The sequence below is a fragment of the Somniosus microcephalus genome, chromosome 2 (genome assembly GCF_052327205.1).
Source record: "Somniosus microcephalus isolate GS21.2 chromosome 2, FLI_Smic_1.0, whole genome shotgun sequence".
NCBI lineage: Eukaryota > Metazoa > Chordata > Chondrichthyes > Squaliformes > Somniosidae > Somniosus > Somniosus microcephalus.
This window is the reverse complement of record NC_140988.1, coordinates 293,176,664-293,194,523: the sequence shown is the minus strand read 5'-3', so window position 1 is coordinate 293,194,523 and position 17,860 is coordinate 293,176,664. Positions and strand designations below refer to the sequence as shown.

Below are 17,860 nucleotides of genomic sequence, written 5' to 3'. Positions count from 1 at the left end.
CCGCAGGAAACCAAAAACATAAGCAACTTCTAAGCATCTATCCAGCTATTCTAATACTAGCCTGAAGAGACACTTTTTTGTCTCAAGTTCTAATACAGTCATGTAAACACAGTCTTATTCACGTCATAATTTCATTCACATAACCCCATATATTTTGGATACCCTAATTTCTGACACTTACCACTGAATCCAGGCTGACACTGGTGTATTAATTCAAAACTTTTTTTTGAGCAAAAATGATTTCAGATTAACAGGAGTACACTATAATTGAGCTGTTGTAAATTAGTAACCTAGTCAGAGTTGCCACCCATACCTGCACATTTTCAATAGTTCACCTACTTCAGAGTAAGTATTGTAGTCTAGAGTGATGCATTTGTACATAGAATTTTGTTCTCCCTGTCCATTTCCTACTCTTGCATTTCTTGGTAACATCAGTAAAAATGCATCGTTACATTTTTTGAAACTATTCTACATTTTAGTACTGTTTTAATAAGTATTTTAATAATCTTAGAATATAAAAGCAGATTGAGCAAGTGTGGTCCAAAAGGAGCATGCTGGTGCCATATACCAAAGACAATTGCTGCACCCCAATTCTTGTGCAGCATTTTCTGTAGGGTGCATATAGAGTTTTTACAATTATTTGCAAACTGTTTTTATTCTGCACTCTTATACAGCAATCTAGGTAAGTAGATTTGGGATGGGGTGACAATCTAGCAGAATTTGGGGATAACAATGGTTGTCATTCTCTTCTCCCCAACCCCTCCACCTCCACATGGGAAATCCTAAAACCATCCCCAATATAAATTGAGTGGCTTCATGAGTCAGTCGAGCCAGGCATTTGATTACTTACATGGCTTAGTGGGAGTAAACAGTGTATTGAAGTAGCTTGAATACTACTGTTTGCCTCATGAAATGGTCTTTACCCACAGCTCTGACGAGACTTTCCTTTACAATACTGACCTGCTGAGTGTATCCAGCATTTTCTGTTGTTACTTTAAAATACTTTGTTGGGTTAACTCCAAACAACACTCAAATTGATTAGAAAGGAAACACTGCAAATCTGAAATAAAAACAAGATGCTGGAAACACAGGTCACTCAGCATTATTGAAGAGAAAAGGCTGGTAATGATGATTCGGGTACATAACCTTCAGAAGAAAAGGCCATTTTAGTAAGGTTGAAAAAATGGAGAAAAAACAAGGAATCGACTACGTCAGTCACAGAGGAAGTTAATGCGTTAAATGACCTGCAAACTGCTTAATGGAGAACTGTTTGATGATGCAAAAGATCATCAAGAATGACTGGACCACAAACCAATGCTTGCAAGTATTTGTTGAGGGAGAAATGGGGAAGAAACAAAGGACAGCATTAATAGAAAAATAATAATGGGGAGGCAAAAGCAAAGTATTTCTGTACTAATGTCCGGAACATATAAAAAGTTTTCAGAATTTAAATGTGTTTAACAATTACTGTGTAATAGAAAGAATAGCTGATTAAATCAAGACAGTGGCAGATAAAATGCCTGACTATAAGGAGTGCATATTTCTAGAGGGGAAATGGAATAAATTCTGAGCCTGAAAGGTGCAGTGGGCCAAATGGTCATCTCCTGTACTGTTAAATTCCAGTGGATGAAAGCATAATTTTTTAAAGAATGGTCATTTAACATCCAGGGAAGAGAAGTCCAGTTTAACTAAAGCTGGCATTTTTTAAAAGATGCTATTTGACATGGTGAAGAAGGAAAGTGCTTTCAATGCATACCTTCAGCTTTTGGTAAAGTTTCATATCAGCGAATCGTGGATATGGTAAGAAGTCGGGATATAAATTTATTGTGCTGGTTAGAAAATTGGCTTTATATAGATGTGGAAGGTAGCCATAAATTTGACCTATAGGCAAGAAAGCAATTATAAGCAAGATAACAAAGGTTTATCTTCTGACCCTTGCTGCTATTGTTGACTTGGCATGGATACACATAAGCAAAATTCAAAATAGGATGCAGGGCAGATAATGAACAATTCAAGCAGGTTCAGAACAAAATGGATCTTTTACATAACTGCATTTGATACCAATTAGTCCAATTAATAGAGAATAGTTAATAGTCAATAGAGGTGGTATTGTTGCTGTATAGGCATTAATTAGATTGTATCTGAAACACTGCAGTTCTGGTCACTCGAGTTGAACCTTGCAATCATTAAACAACTTGTTTAAATGTTTCTGCACAATAAGAACATGAGGCATTAATGGTGGCTAATTTTAGAAAAAACTACACAACAGTAAAAGTCCCTGCATGACATAAAGCTGTCCATTATTTATAACTGATATAGTTGAATCTAATTTTTAATAATTCCAACTTTGAACCTGTGGTTTAACCTCTGAACTTTAAAATTGTTCAAAGTATCCAATAATATATCTAAAATCTTATACGTCATCCTTTTTACCAAATACTGTGAAAAGTCACCTACTTAAAATAACTCCTATCGTGACAGCAGTAGTCATTTTCAGCTTGAAATAAATATTTGAAAATGCCACTCCTTTCTCATGAATGCAAACAGACTATTCAACATTCACATCACCAAAATATTTACTCCTTTTCCAGATATTCTAATCTAATTCTGAATCTTTTCTCGCTAATGGTGGATGCCAACATTCCAGATATCGCTCTGGAGCCTGACAAGACTGTGAAAAAGGTAATCTTGAAACAAATCATTTCATTTGCTTACTACTGTATATGTTTTTAAAAACACTGCTGTTAATCTCAATTTTATATAATACAATTATTCTAATACAGTAACTGAAATCTAATTCTTCAGCTGGTTTACATTTGAATCCAAATCAAGCTTGGTGTTTGCAGCATTTATAACATTTTAAGTGAGATTGGTTTTAAACTTTATGAAAATGTAACCCTTTAGATTTTTTTTCATGTTCTTCCAGGATATAGCAAAAGAATATATTTTGTAAGACGAGTTAGATAAGCTCCCAAAGTCCTTAATACATTAGAGCCTTGTAATCTTCTAATGTATTATACGTTTTTCCCTTTCCCAAAAACATAAAATTTATTTTCTGTTTTTATCCCTCCCACAGTTGAAACTAGTTGCATTCTGGCTACAACATCGTAAGAGAGCTTTGATAAATTGAATCTACTCTTGCCATATAGAGAGGTGCAGTAACCCCGGTAGCATTAAGGTGCATTTAAGCAATCAGTAACTGCCACTTGTGCTTTTGTGCTTAATGAATGCTTGCAGGCGAGAGTGGTGTCGAGTCACTTCTTCCCTAGGAGAAATAAAAGAGGAACCAGAGAGCAAATCAGCCTTTATTTAAAAAAAAAAAAAAAAAAAATTGTTCAGGATATGGGGATGCTGGCAAAACTACATTTACTGCCCATCCCGGGTTGCCCTGAGAAGTGGTGGTGGGCCGCCTTGAACCACTGCAGTCCTTGTGTGTTCAAGAATTCCAGGTTTTTGGACCCAGTGATGATTAAGGAATGTCTACACAAGTCTCTAAGTCAAGGTGGTGTGTGATTTAGAGATGGTGTTCTCAGAACATTGCTGCTCTTGTCCTTCCTGTTGGTAGGGATTATGAGGCAGGGAGGTGCTGTCGAAATAAGCTTGGGGAGTTGCTGCAGAGCATGCTGCAGCCACATAGCATCAGTGGTGGAGGGTTTGGATATCCAGTCCAGCAGCAGGGATGTAGTCAAACATACTGCTTTAACTTGGACACTGCAGAGCTTCTTGTGTGTTGTTGCGGCTTCACTCATCCAGGTGAATGCTATTCCATTACACTCCTAATTCATGCCTTAGGTCAAGAGGTGAGCCACACATCGCAGAGTAACCAGTATTTGTCTTGCTCTTGTAGCCGCAGTGTTGATGTGGTAGATCCACTGAAGCTTCTGGTAATTGGTAATCCCTAAGAGATTGATGGTAGACTCGGCGATGGCGGTGCAGTTGAAGATCAGGGGTAGGCAATTGAGCTATTTATTGTTGATGATCTTGCCTGGCACTTCTGCAGTGAGAATGTTACCTGCTACTTGTGAAGCAAGCCTGGATATTGTCGAAGTCCTGATGTAGGCTGGCATGGCTGCTTCATGATCGGAGGAGTTGAGAATGAAGTTTAACACACTGGAATTGTCAGCAAATAATCCCATTCCTGTCCTTATGATGGAAGAATGGTTATTGATAAAGCAGATGAAGATAGTTGGGCAGAAGATGCTTTCCTGAGGAACTTTGCAGTGATATCCTGGGGCTGGAATGATTTTGGCCTCTGACAACTTCGTCCATCATCATCTGTGTCATGAATGACTAAAGTCACTGGAGTGTTTCCTTTTGACCACCCTTCCCCCATTGGCATCAGTTTTTCTAGGGCTTCTTGTATCCCTACTCAAGTTCTTTGCTTCCTTGATATCAAAGATCGCTTCTGTCACCTCTCCTGACATTCAGCTCTTAAGTCAGTATCTGGATTAAGTCTGCGAATGAGGCCTGGAGTAGAGTAGTTCTGTTGGAACCTGAACTGTGTCTCTGAGTAGGTGTCGCTTGATGGCAGTATTGATGAGTCCTTTTGCTGATGATTGATAGGGTGGTAATTGACTGGGGTAGATTTATCTTGGTTTTTTTTATGGATAGGACACACCTGGGCAATTTTATTGGGTGGTGTCATAGGTGCACTGGAACAGTTTGGGTCAGTGGCAGCCAGATCTAGCGTGCAGGTCTTCAACGCTACATCATATTGTTAAAGCCCTTGGCCTTTGCACTCAGCTGCTGCTTAATGTCGTGGGGTGAACCAAATCATCTTGGCACTGGCACCTATCATGTTAAGGACCCCTGGAGGAGGCCAAGCAGGATCGTCCACTCTTGGCACTTTTGGCTGACGATGTTTGTAAACACTTCAGCGTTTCTTTTGCACTCGAGTGCTGGGTTCCAGCACTGTTGAGGATGAGAGATTGAATCTCAAACTTGAAACGATAAAGGATTTTTGTTTAACTTATGTAAAAAATGTAACCTTTGTGGTTAGAAATACTTGTACGAGTGAAGGTGACTTTGGTATTGTTCATAGTGAGAAAATTCTGATTAAGCAGTGTTTATGTGGTAGGACAGATGTAAGAGGTAATCACTGTACCAGCTTACTTTCATTAGTCTAGTACAGACATCTGGCATGTTAAAAATTCAGACATTGATTTAGATCAGCTGAATGGAAAAATGGAAAACCAGAAGTGCTAGGCAAGGTAATTAAGTTTAGAACAAGAATTAAAATGTCAACATGTACTGTTTTAGCACAGCATAACAGGGATATAAAGGGCTGCTTGTAACATATTTTTGTGTATATAAAGTGTATACAGATGGGACAGATGAGGCACTTTTCTGAACTTTGCCTAATAATTTTTGGGATGTTGGACATTGACCTAGTTACAGAATGGGACTTTAAAAAAAAAAAAAAAAATGGTTTCGCTTTTGAGCACCTACCTAATGCTTCATCTTTAGAATGTTTGAAGCGGAAAGGATACTGTGTGGTTGGGGTAGGGGAGAGGGAAGTAACACTTTCAAAATACAAGTACTCTCAAAATCTCCTTATCTGCTATGGGATTTTCCCATTTACCTTTTTCAATTCTGAGTGTCTGCCATTTCAGGTCTGTCATTATGGAGTTACTCTACAAATGCTGGTGATAAATGGGGGAGTGGCATGTAGAACTCATCTATATTCTAATTGGGGTATGCCTGGGAAAGTCCTGCTCCAGCTGATACTGATTTTTCTCACTTGAATGGCCTTGGATCCTATTAAAAGCCACTAGAGGTACTTCCTGATGCAAGGAAAGATTGAAAAGTGAACCTCCACAGAACTGTAAGAAAATCGTCAAAAGGAGGACATCTCTTACCAAGCATAGTTTTATAAATAAAACATTTTCCCATACATGATGGAACATTGTTGTTCAGTTCACTCAACTATGAAGTAAAGCTTCCTTGCAACAGTGGGAGGTGGCCATAATAGAAGATGCCCCATAGCTGTCTTAATGGTGATCTGTGCAGACACTTCAGGCCAGTTTAAATTTGCATTTGTTTGTAATTGATGTGCCCAGTTAGCCATTAAGCTCCACTACTTGATGGAACAAATTAAGAGCTACCTTTTTGTCTTCCTAAAAGATTTTTTTTTTCAAACTTTTTTTCTGGTGTTACAGTAGCACACATTTTTTGATGTTCTTTCTGGCATGCTGGTAAAATAGATGATGCAACCTGTCTGTTTTTAATAACCAACGGTCTGGGTCTTGTTCCATGGCACACATAACTGTTAACCTTACATATATTGCCTTGAACTTGTCAGAAGAGCAATTTCAGGCTGAACAAGAATAATTTTCTGCCATTTTTACTGAGATCTTCTGGCGCTACTCCAATCCCATATATATTATAACTGAGTAGAATTAATTGTGTGTCACCTTTGTCCGCAACTTATTCTGTCCTTTTTATACCAAGCAGCAGATATATAGGGAACTTCCAGTAGTGTTGAGTAATGCAATTTTAAATCTGTACAAATTTTCCTGTTTAAGAATTAAAACATTTTATGCTAACATGTTGTAAGATATTAATGTCACAAAAGTAGTCCTTTTTTTGGAAAAGAGTCTCTCTCAAAAAATTCAAGTATAACCATAGAATAACATTCTTATCAAATTCTTGTTTGGCTCTCCATCAATAAATGTGTGCACAGTTACAAACATTTTGTTTACACGTGAGGAAATGATGAAGCCCCTTGTCATATGAGAGTAAGCTTGCAGGGAACATAAAAACTGACTGTAAAAGCTTCTACAGATATGTGAAGAGAAAAAGATTGTTGAAGTCAACCGTAGGTCCCTTGCAGTCAGAATCAGGGGAATTTATAATGGGGAACAAAGAAATGGAAGACCAATTAAATACATATTTTGGTTCTGTCTTCACAAAGGAGGACACAAATAACCTCCCAGAGATGTTGGGGAATATAGGATCTAATGAGAGGGAGGAACTGAAAGAAATCAGTATTTGTAGGGAAATGGTGTTAGGGAAATTGATGGGATTGAAGGCTGATAAATCCCCAGGGCCTGATAATCTACATCCTAGGGTACTTAAGGAAGTGGCCCTAGAAATAGTAGATGCATTGCTGGTCATCTTCCCAAATTCTATAGACTCTGGAACAGTTCCCATGGATTAGCTAATGTAACCCCACTATTTAAAAAAGGTGGTAGAGAAAAAATGGGGAATTATAGACTGGTAAGCCTGACATCGGTAGTGGTGAAAATGCTAGAGTCCATTATAAAAGATGTAATAGCAGAGCACTTGGAACATAAGACCATAAGAAATAGGAGCAGGAGTAGGCCAATCGGCCCCTCGAGCCTGCTCCGCCATTCAATAAGATCATGACTGATCTGATCCTAACCGCCAATCCACTATCACAGAACCATCTCCTGAATCTAACAGAATTAGACACACGAAAAAGGAGCAGGATCAGGCTACACGGCCCCTGGGCCCGCTCCGCTACCCACAGGGCCATGACCGATCCGAACCTAGACTCATGTCCAAATTCCTGCCCGCTCCCCATAACCCTTAATTCCCTTTACTTCTAGGAAACTGTCTATTTCTGTTTCAAATTTATGTAATGATGTAGCTTCTACAGCTTTTTGGGGCAGCATATTCCATGGACCTACCACCCTCTGAGTGAAGTAGTTCCTCCTCATCTCAGTTTTGAAAGAGCAGCCCCTTATTCTAAGACTATGCCCCCTAGTTCTAGTTTCACCCATCATCGGGAACATCTTCCCCGCATCCACCCGATCCAACCCCTTCACAATCTTATATGTTTCAATAAGATCGCCTCTCATTCTTCTGAACTCCAATGAGTAGAGTCCCAATCTACTCAACCTCTCCTCATATGTCCATCCCCTCATCCCCGGGACTAACCGAGTGAACCTTCTTTGTACTGACTCGAGAGCAAGTATGTCCTTTCTTAAGTATGGACACCAAAACTGTACGCAGTATTCCAGGTGCGGTCTCACCAATACCTTGTACAACTGAAGCAATACCTCCCTATTTTTATATTCTATCCCCCTAGCAATGAAAGCCAACATTCCATTGGCCTTCTTAATCACTTGCTGCACCTGCATACTAACCTTTTGAGTTTCGTGCACCAGGACCCCCAGATCCCTTTGTACTTCAGTACTTTCCAGTTTCTTGCCATTAAGATAATAACTTGCTCTACGATTTTTCTTGCCAAAGTGCATAACCTCACACTTTCCAGTGTTGTATTCCATCTGCCAAATCTCTGCCCACTTACTTAGCCTGTCTATGTCCCCTTGCAGGTTTTTTATGTCCTCCTCACTCCTTTCCCTCCCATCTTAGTATCATCTGCAAACTTTGATATGTTACACTCGGTCCCCTCCTCCAAATCGTTAATATAGATTGTAAAGAGTTGGGGACCCAGCACTGACCCCTGCGGAACACCACTAGTTACTGATTGCCAGTCTGAGAATGAACCATTTATCCCAACTCTCTGCCTTCTGTTAGATAGCCAATCCTCTATCCATGCCAGAATATTACCCCCAATCCCGTGATTTTTTTACCTTAAGCAATAATCTTTTGTGTGGCACCTTGTCAAATTACTTTTGGAAGTCTAAATACACTACGTCCACTGGTTCCCCTTTATCCACCCTATACGTTACTTCCTCAACGAACTCCAGCAAATTTGGCAAACATGACTTCCCCTTCATAAAACCATGCTGACTTTGTCCTATTAAATTATGATTATCCAAATGTCCTGTTACTGTCTCCTTAATAATGGACTCCAAAATTTTACCTACCACAGATGTTAGGCTAACCGGTCTATAGTTTCCAGCCTTCTGCCTACTGCCCTTTTTAAATAAGGGTGTTACATTAGCAGTTTTCCAGTCTGCCGGGACCTTTGCCGAGTCCAGGGAGTTTTGGAAAATTATTACCAATGCATCCACAATCCCTACCGCCACTTCCCTCAAGACCCTAGGATGTAAGCCATCAGGTCCAGGTGATTTATCCGCCTTGAGTCCCATTATTTTACTGAGTACCACTTCCTTAGTGATTTTGATCGTGTTTAGCTCCTCCCCCCCCCTTTAGCCCCCTGTTTGTCCAGTGTTGGGATATTCTTAGTGTCTTCTACTGTAAAGACTGATGTAAAATATTCATTCAGTGTTTTTGCCATCTCCATATTTCCCACCATTAATTTCCCAGTCTCATCCTCTAAGGGACCAACATTTTCTTTTACACCCTTTTCTTCTCAGTGGAATATATATTTTTTGGAAGTTGTAAAATAACTCCTTAAATGTACACCACTGATCATGTATCGTCTTACCCTTTAATCTATTTTCCCAATCCACTCTACTCAATTCTGCTCTCATACCTTCATAGTCTCCTTTATTCAAGCTTAGCACGCTTGTTTGAGATCCAACCTTCTCACCCTCTAATTGAATATGGAATTCAACCATGTTATGGTCACTCATTCCAAGGGGATGCTTTACTAGGACATTTTTAATTAATCCTGTCTCGTTACACAGGACCAGATCTAAGGTTGCTTGCCCCCTGGTCGGTTCAGTTACATACTGCTCAAGAAACCCATCCCTAATACACTCAATGAGCTCATCCTCAAAGCAGCCCTGCCCAATTTGATTTGTCCAATTAATATGATAGTTAAAATCCCCCATAATTATAGATGTTCCCTTATTACAAGCCTCAACTATTTCCTGATTGATACTCCGTCCAACAGAGTTACCACTGTTCGGAGGCCTATAGACTATAAACAGTGATAGGATCGGACAAAGTCAACATGGATTTACAAAAGGTAAATCATGCTTGACTAATCTACTGGAATTTTTTGAGAATGTAACTGGTAGAATAGATAAGGGAGAACCAGTGGATGTGGTGTATTTGGACTTTCAAAAGGCTTTCGATAAGGTCCCGCATAAGAGACTAGCGTGCAAAGTTAAAGCACATGGGACTGGGTAAGGTACTGACTGGGATAGAAAACTGGTTGGCAGACAGGAAGCAAAGAGTTGGAATAAACGGGTCTTTTTCTGAGTGGAAGGCAGTGACTAATGGGGTACCACAGGGATCGGTGCTAGGACCTCAGTTATTCACTATATATATTAATGATCTAGACGAGGGAACTAGATGTAATATCTCCAAGTTTGCAGACAACATAAAGTTGGGTGGGCATATGTGCTGTGAGGAGGATGCAGAGAAACTCCAGTATGATTTGGACAGGTTGGGCGACTGGGCAGATGCAGTATAATGTGGATAAATGGGAGGTTATCCACTTCGGTGGCAAAAACAGGAAGGCAGATTATTATCTGAACGGCAATAGATTGGGAAAAGGGGAAGTGCAACGAGACCTGGGTGTCCTTGTGCACCAGTCGCTGAAGGTAAGCATGCAGGTGCAGCAGGTGGTTAAGAAGGCAAATGGTATGCTGGCCTTCATCGTGAGAGGATTCGAGTACATGAGCAAGAATGTTTTGCTGCAGTTGTACAGGGCCTTCGTGAGACCACATCTTGGGTATTGTGTGCAGTTTTGGTCGCCTTATCTGAGGAAGGATGTTCTTGCCATGGAGGGAGTGCAGCGAAGATTCACCAGGCTGATACCTGGGATGGCAGGAATGACGTATGAAGAGAGATTGTGACGATTAGGCTTATATTTGCTAGAGTTTAGAAGAATGAGAGGGGATCTCATTGAAACTTATAAAATTCTAACAGGACTAGACAGACTTGATGCAGGAAGGCTGTTCCCGATGGCAGGGGAGTCCAGAACCAGGGGTCACAGTCTAAAGATGAGGGGTAAGCCGTTTAGGTCTGAGATGAGGAGGAATTTTTTCACCCAGAGAGTTGTGAACCTGTGGAATTCGCTACCACAGAAGACTTGAGGCCAATTCATTAAATATATTCAAGAAGGAGTTAGATATATTTCTTAAGGCTAAGGGGATCAAGGGATATAGGGAGAAAGCAGGGACGGGGTACTGAATTTGGATGATTGCATTGAATGGCAGAGCAGGCTCGAGGGACCGAATAGCCTACTCCTGCTCCTATCTTCTATGTTTCTATATGCATTAGTGAGCTACTGCAGATCTCACTTAAACATTACATCTTTCTTAATCATTAAATCTTTCTTACCGGTAATGGTAATGTTACTGGGCTAGAGGCCTAGGCTAATGATCCAGAGACGTGAGTTCAAATCCCACCACGGCAGCTGGGGAATTTAAATTCAGTTAAATAAATCTGGAATAAAAAGCTAGCATCAGTAAAGATAACCATGAAACTATCGGATTGTCATAAAAAAAAATCTGGTTCACTAATGTCCTTTTTAGGGAAGGAAATTTTCTGTCCTCACCCAGCCTATGTGACTCCAGGTCCACAGCAATGTGGTTGACTCTTAACTGCCCTCTGAAATGACCTGGCAAGCCACTCTCAATAATAAGAATAAAGCTGAACGGATCACCCGCTATTGACCTTGGCACCGGACACGACAAAGGCACACCCAGCCCAGTCGACCCTGCAAAGTCCTCCTCACCAACATCTGGGGACTTGTACCAAAATTGGGAGAGCTGTCCCACAGACTAGTCAAGCAACAGCCTGATATAGTCATACTCACAGAATCATACCTTTCAGCCAATGTCCCAAACTCCTCCATCACCATCCCTGGGTATGTCGTGTCCCACAGGCAAGATAGACCCACCAGTGGTAGCGGCACAGTGGTACACAGTCAGGAAGGAGTGGCCCTGGGAGTCCTCAACATTGACTCCGGACCCCATGAAGTCTCACGGCTTCAGGTCAAGCATGGGCAAGGAACCCTCCTGCTGATTACCACCTACCGCCCTTCCTCAGCTGAGGAATAAGTACTCCATGTTGAACACCACTTGGAGTAGCAAGGGCACAGAATGTACTCTGGTTTGGGGAATTCAATGTCCATCACCAAGAGTGCCTCGGTAGCACCACTACTGACGGAGCTGGCTGAGTTCTGAAGGACATAGCTGCCAGTCTGGGCCTGCGACAGGTAGTGAGAGAACCAACACGAGGGAAAAACCTACTTGACCTCGTCCTCACCAATCTACTTGTCGCAGATGCATCTGTCCACGACAGTATTGGTAACGGTGACCACCGCACAGTCATTGTGGAGACGAAGTCCCATCTTCACACTGAGGACACCCTCCATCGTGTTGTGTGGCACTACCACCGTGCTGAATGGGATAGATTCAGAACAGATCTAGCAGCTCTAAACTGGGCATCCATGAGGTGCTGTGGGCCATCAGCAACAGCAGAATTGTATTCCACCACAATCTGTAACCTCATGGTCTGGCATATCCCTCACTCTATCATTATTGTCAAGCCAGGGGACCAACCCTGGTTCAATAAGGAGTGTAGAAGAGCATGCCAGGAGCAGCACCAGGCGTACCTTAAAATGAGGTGCCAACCTGGGGAAGCTGCAACACAGGAATACATGCATGCTAAAAAGTGGAAGCAGCATACTATAGACAGGGCTAAGAGATCCCACAATCAACAGATCAGATCAAAGCTCTGCCACATCCAGCCGTGAATGATGGTGGACCATTAAACAACTAACTGGAGGAGGAGGCACCATGAATATCTACATCCTCAATGATGGTGGAGCCCAGCACGTGAGTGCAAAAGTCAAGGCTGAAGCGTTTGCAAACATCTTCAGCCAGAAGTGTCGAGTGGGTGATCCATATCTGCCTCCTGAGGCCCCCACCATCACAGAAGCCAGTCTTCAGCCAATTCGATTCACTGCACGTGATATCAAGAAACAGCTGAGCGCACTCGCTACAACAAACGCTATGGGCTCTGACAACACCCCGGCTGCTGTGCTGAAGACTTGTGCTCCAGAACTAACCGTGCCTCTAGCCAAGCTGTTCCAGTACAGCTACAACACTGGCATCTATCCGACAATTTGGAAAACTGCCCAGGTATGTCCTGTCCACACAAAGCAGGACAAATCCAATCCGGCCAGTTACTGCCCCATCGGTCTACTCTCAATCATCAGCAAAATGATGGAAGGTGTCATCAGCAGTGCTATCAAGCGGCACTTAATCACCAATAACCTGCTCACTGATGCACAGTTTGGATTCCGCCAAGACCACTCGTGACCTCATTGCAACCTTGGTCCAAACATGGACAAAGGAGCTGAATTCCAGAGGTGAGGTGAGAGTGACTGCCCTTGACATCAAAGCAGAATTTGACCGAGTGTGGCATCAAGGAGCCCTAGTAAAACTGAAGTCAATGGGAATTGGGGGGAAAACTCTCCACTGGCTGGAGTCATAGCTAACACAAAGGAAGATGGTTGTGGTGGTTGGAGCTCAATCATCACAGCCCCAGGACATCGCTGCAGGTGTTCCTTAGCACAGTGTCCTAGGCCCATCCATCTTCAGCAGCTTCATCAATGACCTTCCCTCCAGCATAAGGTCAGAAATGGGAATGTTCGCTGATGACTGCACAGTGTTTAGCGCCATTCACAACTCCTCAGATAATGAAGCAGTCCATGCCCGCATGCAACAAAACCTGAACGACGTTCAATCTTGGGCTGGTAAGTGGCAGGTGACATTCGCGCCACAGAAGCGCCAGGCAATGATTATCTTCAACAAGCGAGAGCCTAATCACCACCCTTTACATTCAATGGCATTACCATTGCCGAATCCCCCACCATCAACATCCTGGGGGTCACCATTGACCAGAAACTTAACTGTACCAGCCACACACATACTGTGGCAACAAGAGTAGGTCAGAGGCTAATTATTCTGTGGCAAGTGTCTCACCTCCTAACTCCCCAAAGCCTTTCCACCATCTACAAGGCACAAGTGAGTGTGATGGAATACTCTCCACTTGCCTGGATGAGTGCTGCTCCAACAACACTCAAGATGCTCAACACCATCCAGGACAAAGCAGCCCGCTTGATTGGAACCCCATCCACCATCTTAAACATTCACTCCCTCCACCGCCAGCGTACCGTGGCTGCAGTGTGTACCATCTACAAGATGCACTGCAGCAACTCGCCAAGGCTTCTTTGGCAGCACCTACCAAACCCTGGAAGGACAAGGGCAGCAGGCACATGGGAACACCGCTACCTTCAAATCACACACCATCTTGACTTAGAAGTATATTGCCGATCCTTCATCGTCGCTGGGTCAAAATCCTGGAATTCCTAACAGCACTGTGGGAGTACCTTCACCTCATGGACTACAGCAGTTCAAGAAGGCAGCTTGCCACCACCTTCTCGAGGGCAATTAGGGATGGGCAATAAATGCTGGCCTTGCCAGGGACTCCCACATCCCATGAACGAATAAAAAAAATAAAAAAAAATTGCTTCATTTGGGGAACAGGAAATATCATTGTAATTTTAAAAATTCTGAGCTCAATAGAGCTGGATGTACCTATCCCTCTTGAGATTGGTGTAGATACCTGTAAGTGAGGAAATTTTAGTCTTGGACTTATGACCATGATTCAGGCTATTGGGGCAAACGCAAATCGGATCCTCCCGAATTCCTGCATTTGTTTTCTATTTATACTGTACCTTTATGAATAGAGTATTAACCTTTTTGGTACTTGCATTACCATTGTTATCCACAATTAATTATGGAAATAACAATTTTGAAATCCGTTGATACAAGTTATAAATTTGTTTGTGCATTTAATTATATGTACTTTATTCTATATACAGGTGCAGGACAAGTTTCGCCTGGATCTTTCTGACGAAGAGGCAGTTCATTACATGCAGAGTTTAATAGATGAAAGTGTGGGTGCCTTGTTTGCTGCAGTGGTGGAACAAATACACAAATTTGCTCAGGTTGGTACCAAATAAAACTTGCATTTTTTTTTTAGCTTTAACAGTTGGACTCTATAAATTTATAATCAGCAAAAACATCATGTAAATCACCTAGGAGCATTATCCCATGAAAAGCCTTACAGCATGTGTAGTCTCAATGATCAGCTGACTTTTCTCCATTCTTTCATATACAAGGCCACATTTTTGCTAATTTGCTCATTTACAATAGCACTATCAATTTACAGCTATTTGGCTCAGTGTTTGTGACGACTAAGGAAATGTTTCAGAACATAAATAGAAGCAGGAGTATGCCATTCGGCCCTTCGAACCTGCTCCGCTATTTAATAAAATCATGGCTGATCTTCTACCTCAACTCCACCTTTCTGCACTCTCCCCATATCGCTTGATTCCCTTAGTATCCAAAAATCTATCGACCTCTGTCTTGACTGCACTCAAGGACTGAGCATCCACAACTCTGGGCTAGAGAATTCCCTCTGAGTGAAGAAGTTTCTTCTCCTCTTCACTAAGTGACCCTTAGTTCTAGACTCCCCAGCCAGGGGAAACATCTTTCCAGATCTACCCTGTCAAGCCCCTTTTATATGTTTAATGAGATCACCTCTTATTCTACTAAACTCTAGAAAACATAGGCTAGTCTACTCAATCTCTCCTTGTAGGACAATCTCCTCATCCCAAGAATCGATCTAGTAAACCTATATTGCACTACCTTAAAGGCAAGTATATCCTTCCTTTAGGTAAGGAGGCCAAAACTGTACACCGTACTGTGTGTGGTCTCACCAAGGCCCTACAAAATTGTAGTAAGACTTCTTTATTACAAAGGGATTGGAGTATAAGAGTAAAGGCCAACATCATTTGCTTTGCTAATTGCTTGCTGTACCTGCATGTTAACTTTCTGTGATTCGTGTACAAGGACATCTGGGTCCCTCTGAATAGCAACATTTCCCAATCTCTCGCCATTTAAAAATACTCAGCTTTTCTATTTTTCCTACCAAAGTGGATAACTTTGCACTTGTTGGCTCTTTTGGTTTTGTTATCACAATTGTCTCAATGGTCTTGTAGTGGACGTTTTTTCTCTCGCTTGTGCCATTTCTGACTCCACCTACATGGCAGCACATCAGCCCATTGTGGGCTAGCTTCATCCTGGTTTACAATTCTTTGACCTCCAGTCAGTACCAGCTGCCAAGTTTAAAATACAGCTGAACATGGTTTGTTCCCAGTGACTGACATGGACACTAGTCTTCCATTGTAAGACTACGCTTCAAAATATGAAGCTTGTGATAAACTGAATATAAGTGCTCAAATGTGACAATCCTAGGGTGAAGGATATCTAAGCTTTTTAAAGGCCTGGGACTCCCTCAACTACCCAATCTGGAAGACTCTTCCATATGAAGAAAGCCCATCAGTTCTAAATTTGCTTCATTAGTTTAAGCGTGTGTCCCCATTTCAGACTGCTATGAATTATTTTTGAAGTAGTTATAGATTCACCTTTTCAATATAATTTATATTGTGTAAAGTGGAGCAATCTAATGACAGCCCTTTTTTCCTGCACCCTTTAATATTTTCTTTGAGTGTTTATCAAATTTTTTAAATATTGTCATTGACTTGCTTGGGGGCCAATCATGGGTCTTGCACTAATTTCTGATTGAAAAAAAACCCACTTATTGGTGATGTGACAAAGTGCTATACTACCTCGCTGGCTGATGGGAAGTACTAAGTAACAGTATTTATGTATTGATGTGCATTGAAATTAATCCAGAGACACACTATATACAGTATCATTTTGGACACATTTCAAGTAAGAAACCATTTCTGTCAGTTAATATACACCATGAGTATAGGTGTGCTATAAAGGCTAATTTACAACATTTTCAGCCTTTAATTGGCTTGAGAATCATAGCTATAAGAAAAGCAATTATAATGCAGCAGACTGGTTGTGAATTTCTAGATGACTAAGCACCCAACTTTCTTTTTCTCGTTTAGTACTGGAGAAGATAGATTCTATCTTTCTGTGGAGGCTGAACGTGATATGATCTCTGAAGAGAAACCTCATCTGTTGCAAGATTTGAGGTTCACCACAAGAACAAATTAAAGCGCAGTTCTTTTCAGAAAATAATTCAACTATAAGAAAACGTTCTGCACTCAAATTTGCACGGCAAAATATTTATATATTCATAGTGCTAATCTTTCCAGTGGCCAATAATGAGAGAGAACTGAACCAATTGTTTTGCAGCATCCCAGGGAAAACTTTTGCAAAGTTATTTTCTTATGATGGGTCTCAGGAGTATTCCAAACGAACAGTGCTGTATATTGTAGCAAATTTGTAGCTTTGTGACTTGCCATTCAATTAGTGAAAATATGAAAAAAAAAAAATTTTTTGCAGTTGAACAGTCATCATGAAAATGCTTGAACCATGTTGTAAACTATCCAATGCTGTTACTGCCTAAAATGCCATATTTTAATTTTGGTGCAAACTGTTTTACATAAATTAATAACTTCTGTTGGAAAGCTCTCCTCTAAATGCACACATCTAAGCTAAGATCTATGTAAACTAGAACAAAAATACATATTGAGCTATAGAGCAGTTTCTTTTTTGTTATGAATGAATTTAGTAATTTCATGAGTGCTGTACAGAGAGTAATAAATAACATAAAATGGGTTGATTTGAGTGGCTTTTTCTCGATCCAGCTTTTATCCAGTGGCCACGTAAGAGATATGAAAAATGGTTGTGGGTGTTGGAGGCCAATCATCTCGGCCCCAGGACATTACGACAAGAATTACTCAGGGCAATGTCCTAGGCCCAACCATTTTCAGCTGCTTCATCAATGATGTTCCCTCCATCATAAAATCAGAAGTGGAGCTGGCCGCTGATAATTAGTGTTCAGTGCCATTAAAATTTCTCATGCTGAATGCGGGCACGGACTGATTCATTAAGACCTGGACAACAGCCAGGCTTGGGCTAATGGTGGCAATTAACATCTGCGCAACACAAGTGCCAAGCAATGACCATCTCCAACAAGAGAGAGTCTAACCATTGCTGTATCCCCCACCATT

The 17,860-nt window shown here is 41.3% G+C and overlaps 1 protein-coding gene across 2 annotated transcripts in view; it reads left to right on the top strand.

The window, feature by feature from the left end:
- Positions 1–17,464, top strand: part of pik3c3 (phosphatidylinositol 3-kinase, catalytic subunit type 3) — a 153,364-nt gene extending 135,900 nt beyond the window's left edge. Inside the window, exons 23-25 of one of the 2 annotated variants that reach the window (XM_085973256.1) lie at positions 2,592–2,682; positions 14,687–14,812; positions 16,790–17,464. In XM_085973256.1, the coding sequence (XP_085829382.1) occupies positions 2,592–2,682; positions 14,687–14,812; positions 16,790–16,804 (232 nt within the window). In that variant the 3' untranslated portion in view covers positions 16,805–17,464. Of the gene's footprint in view, positions 1–2,591; positions 2,683–14,686; positions 14,813–16,789 lie in introns of those variants that run through there. The other variant, XM_085973266.1, reaches the window with a different exon arrangement.
- The last annotated feature ends 396 nt before the right edge of the window (positions 17,465–17,860 follow it).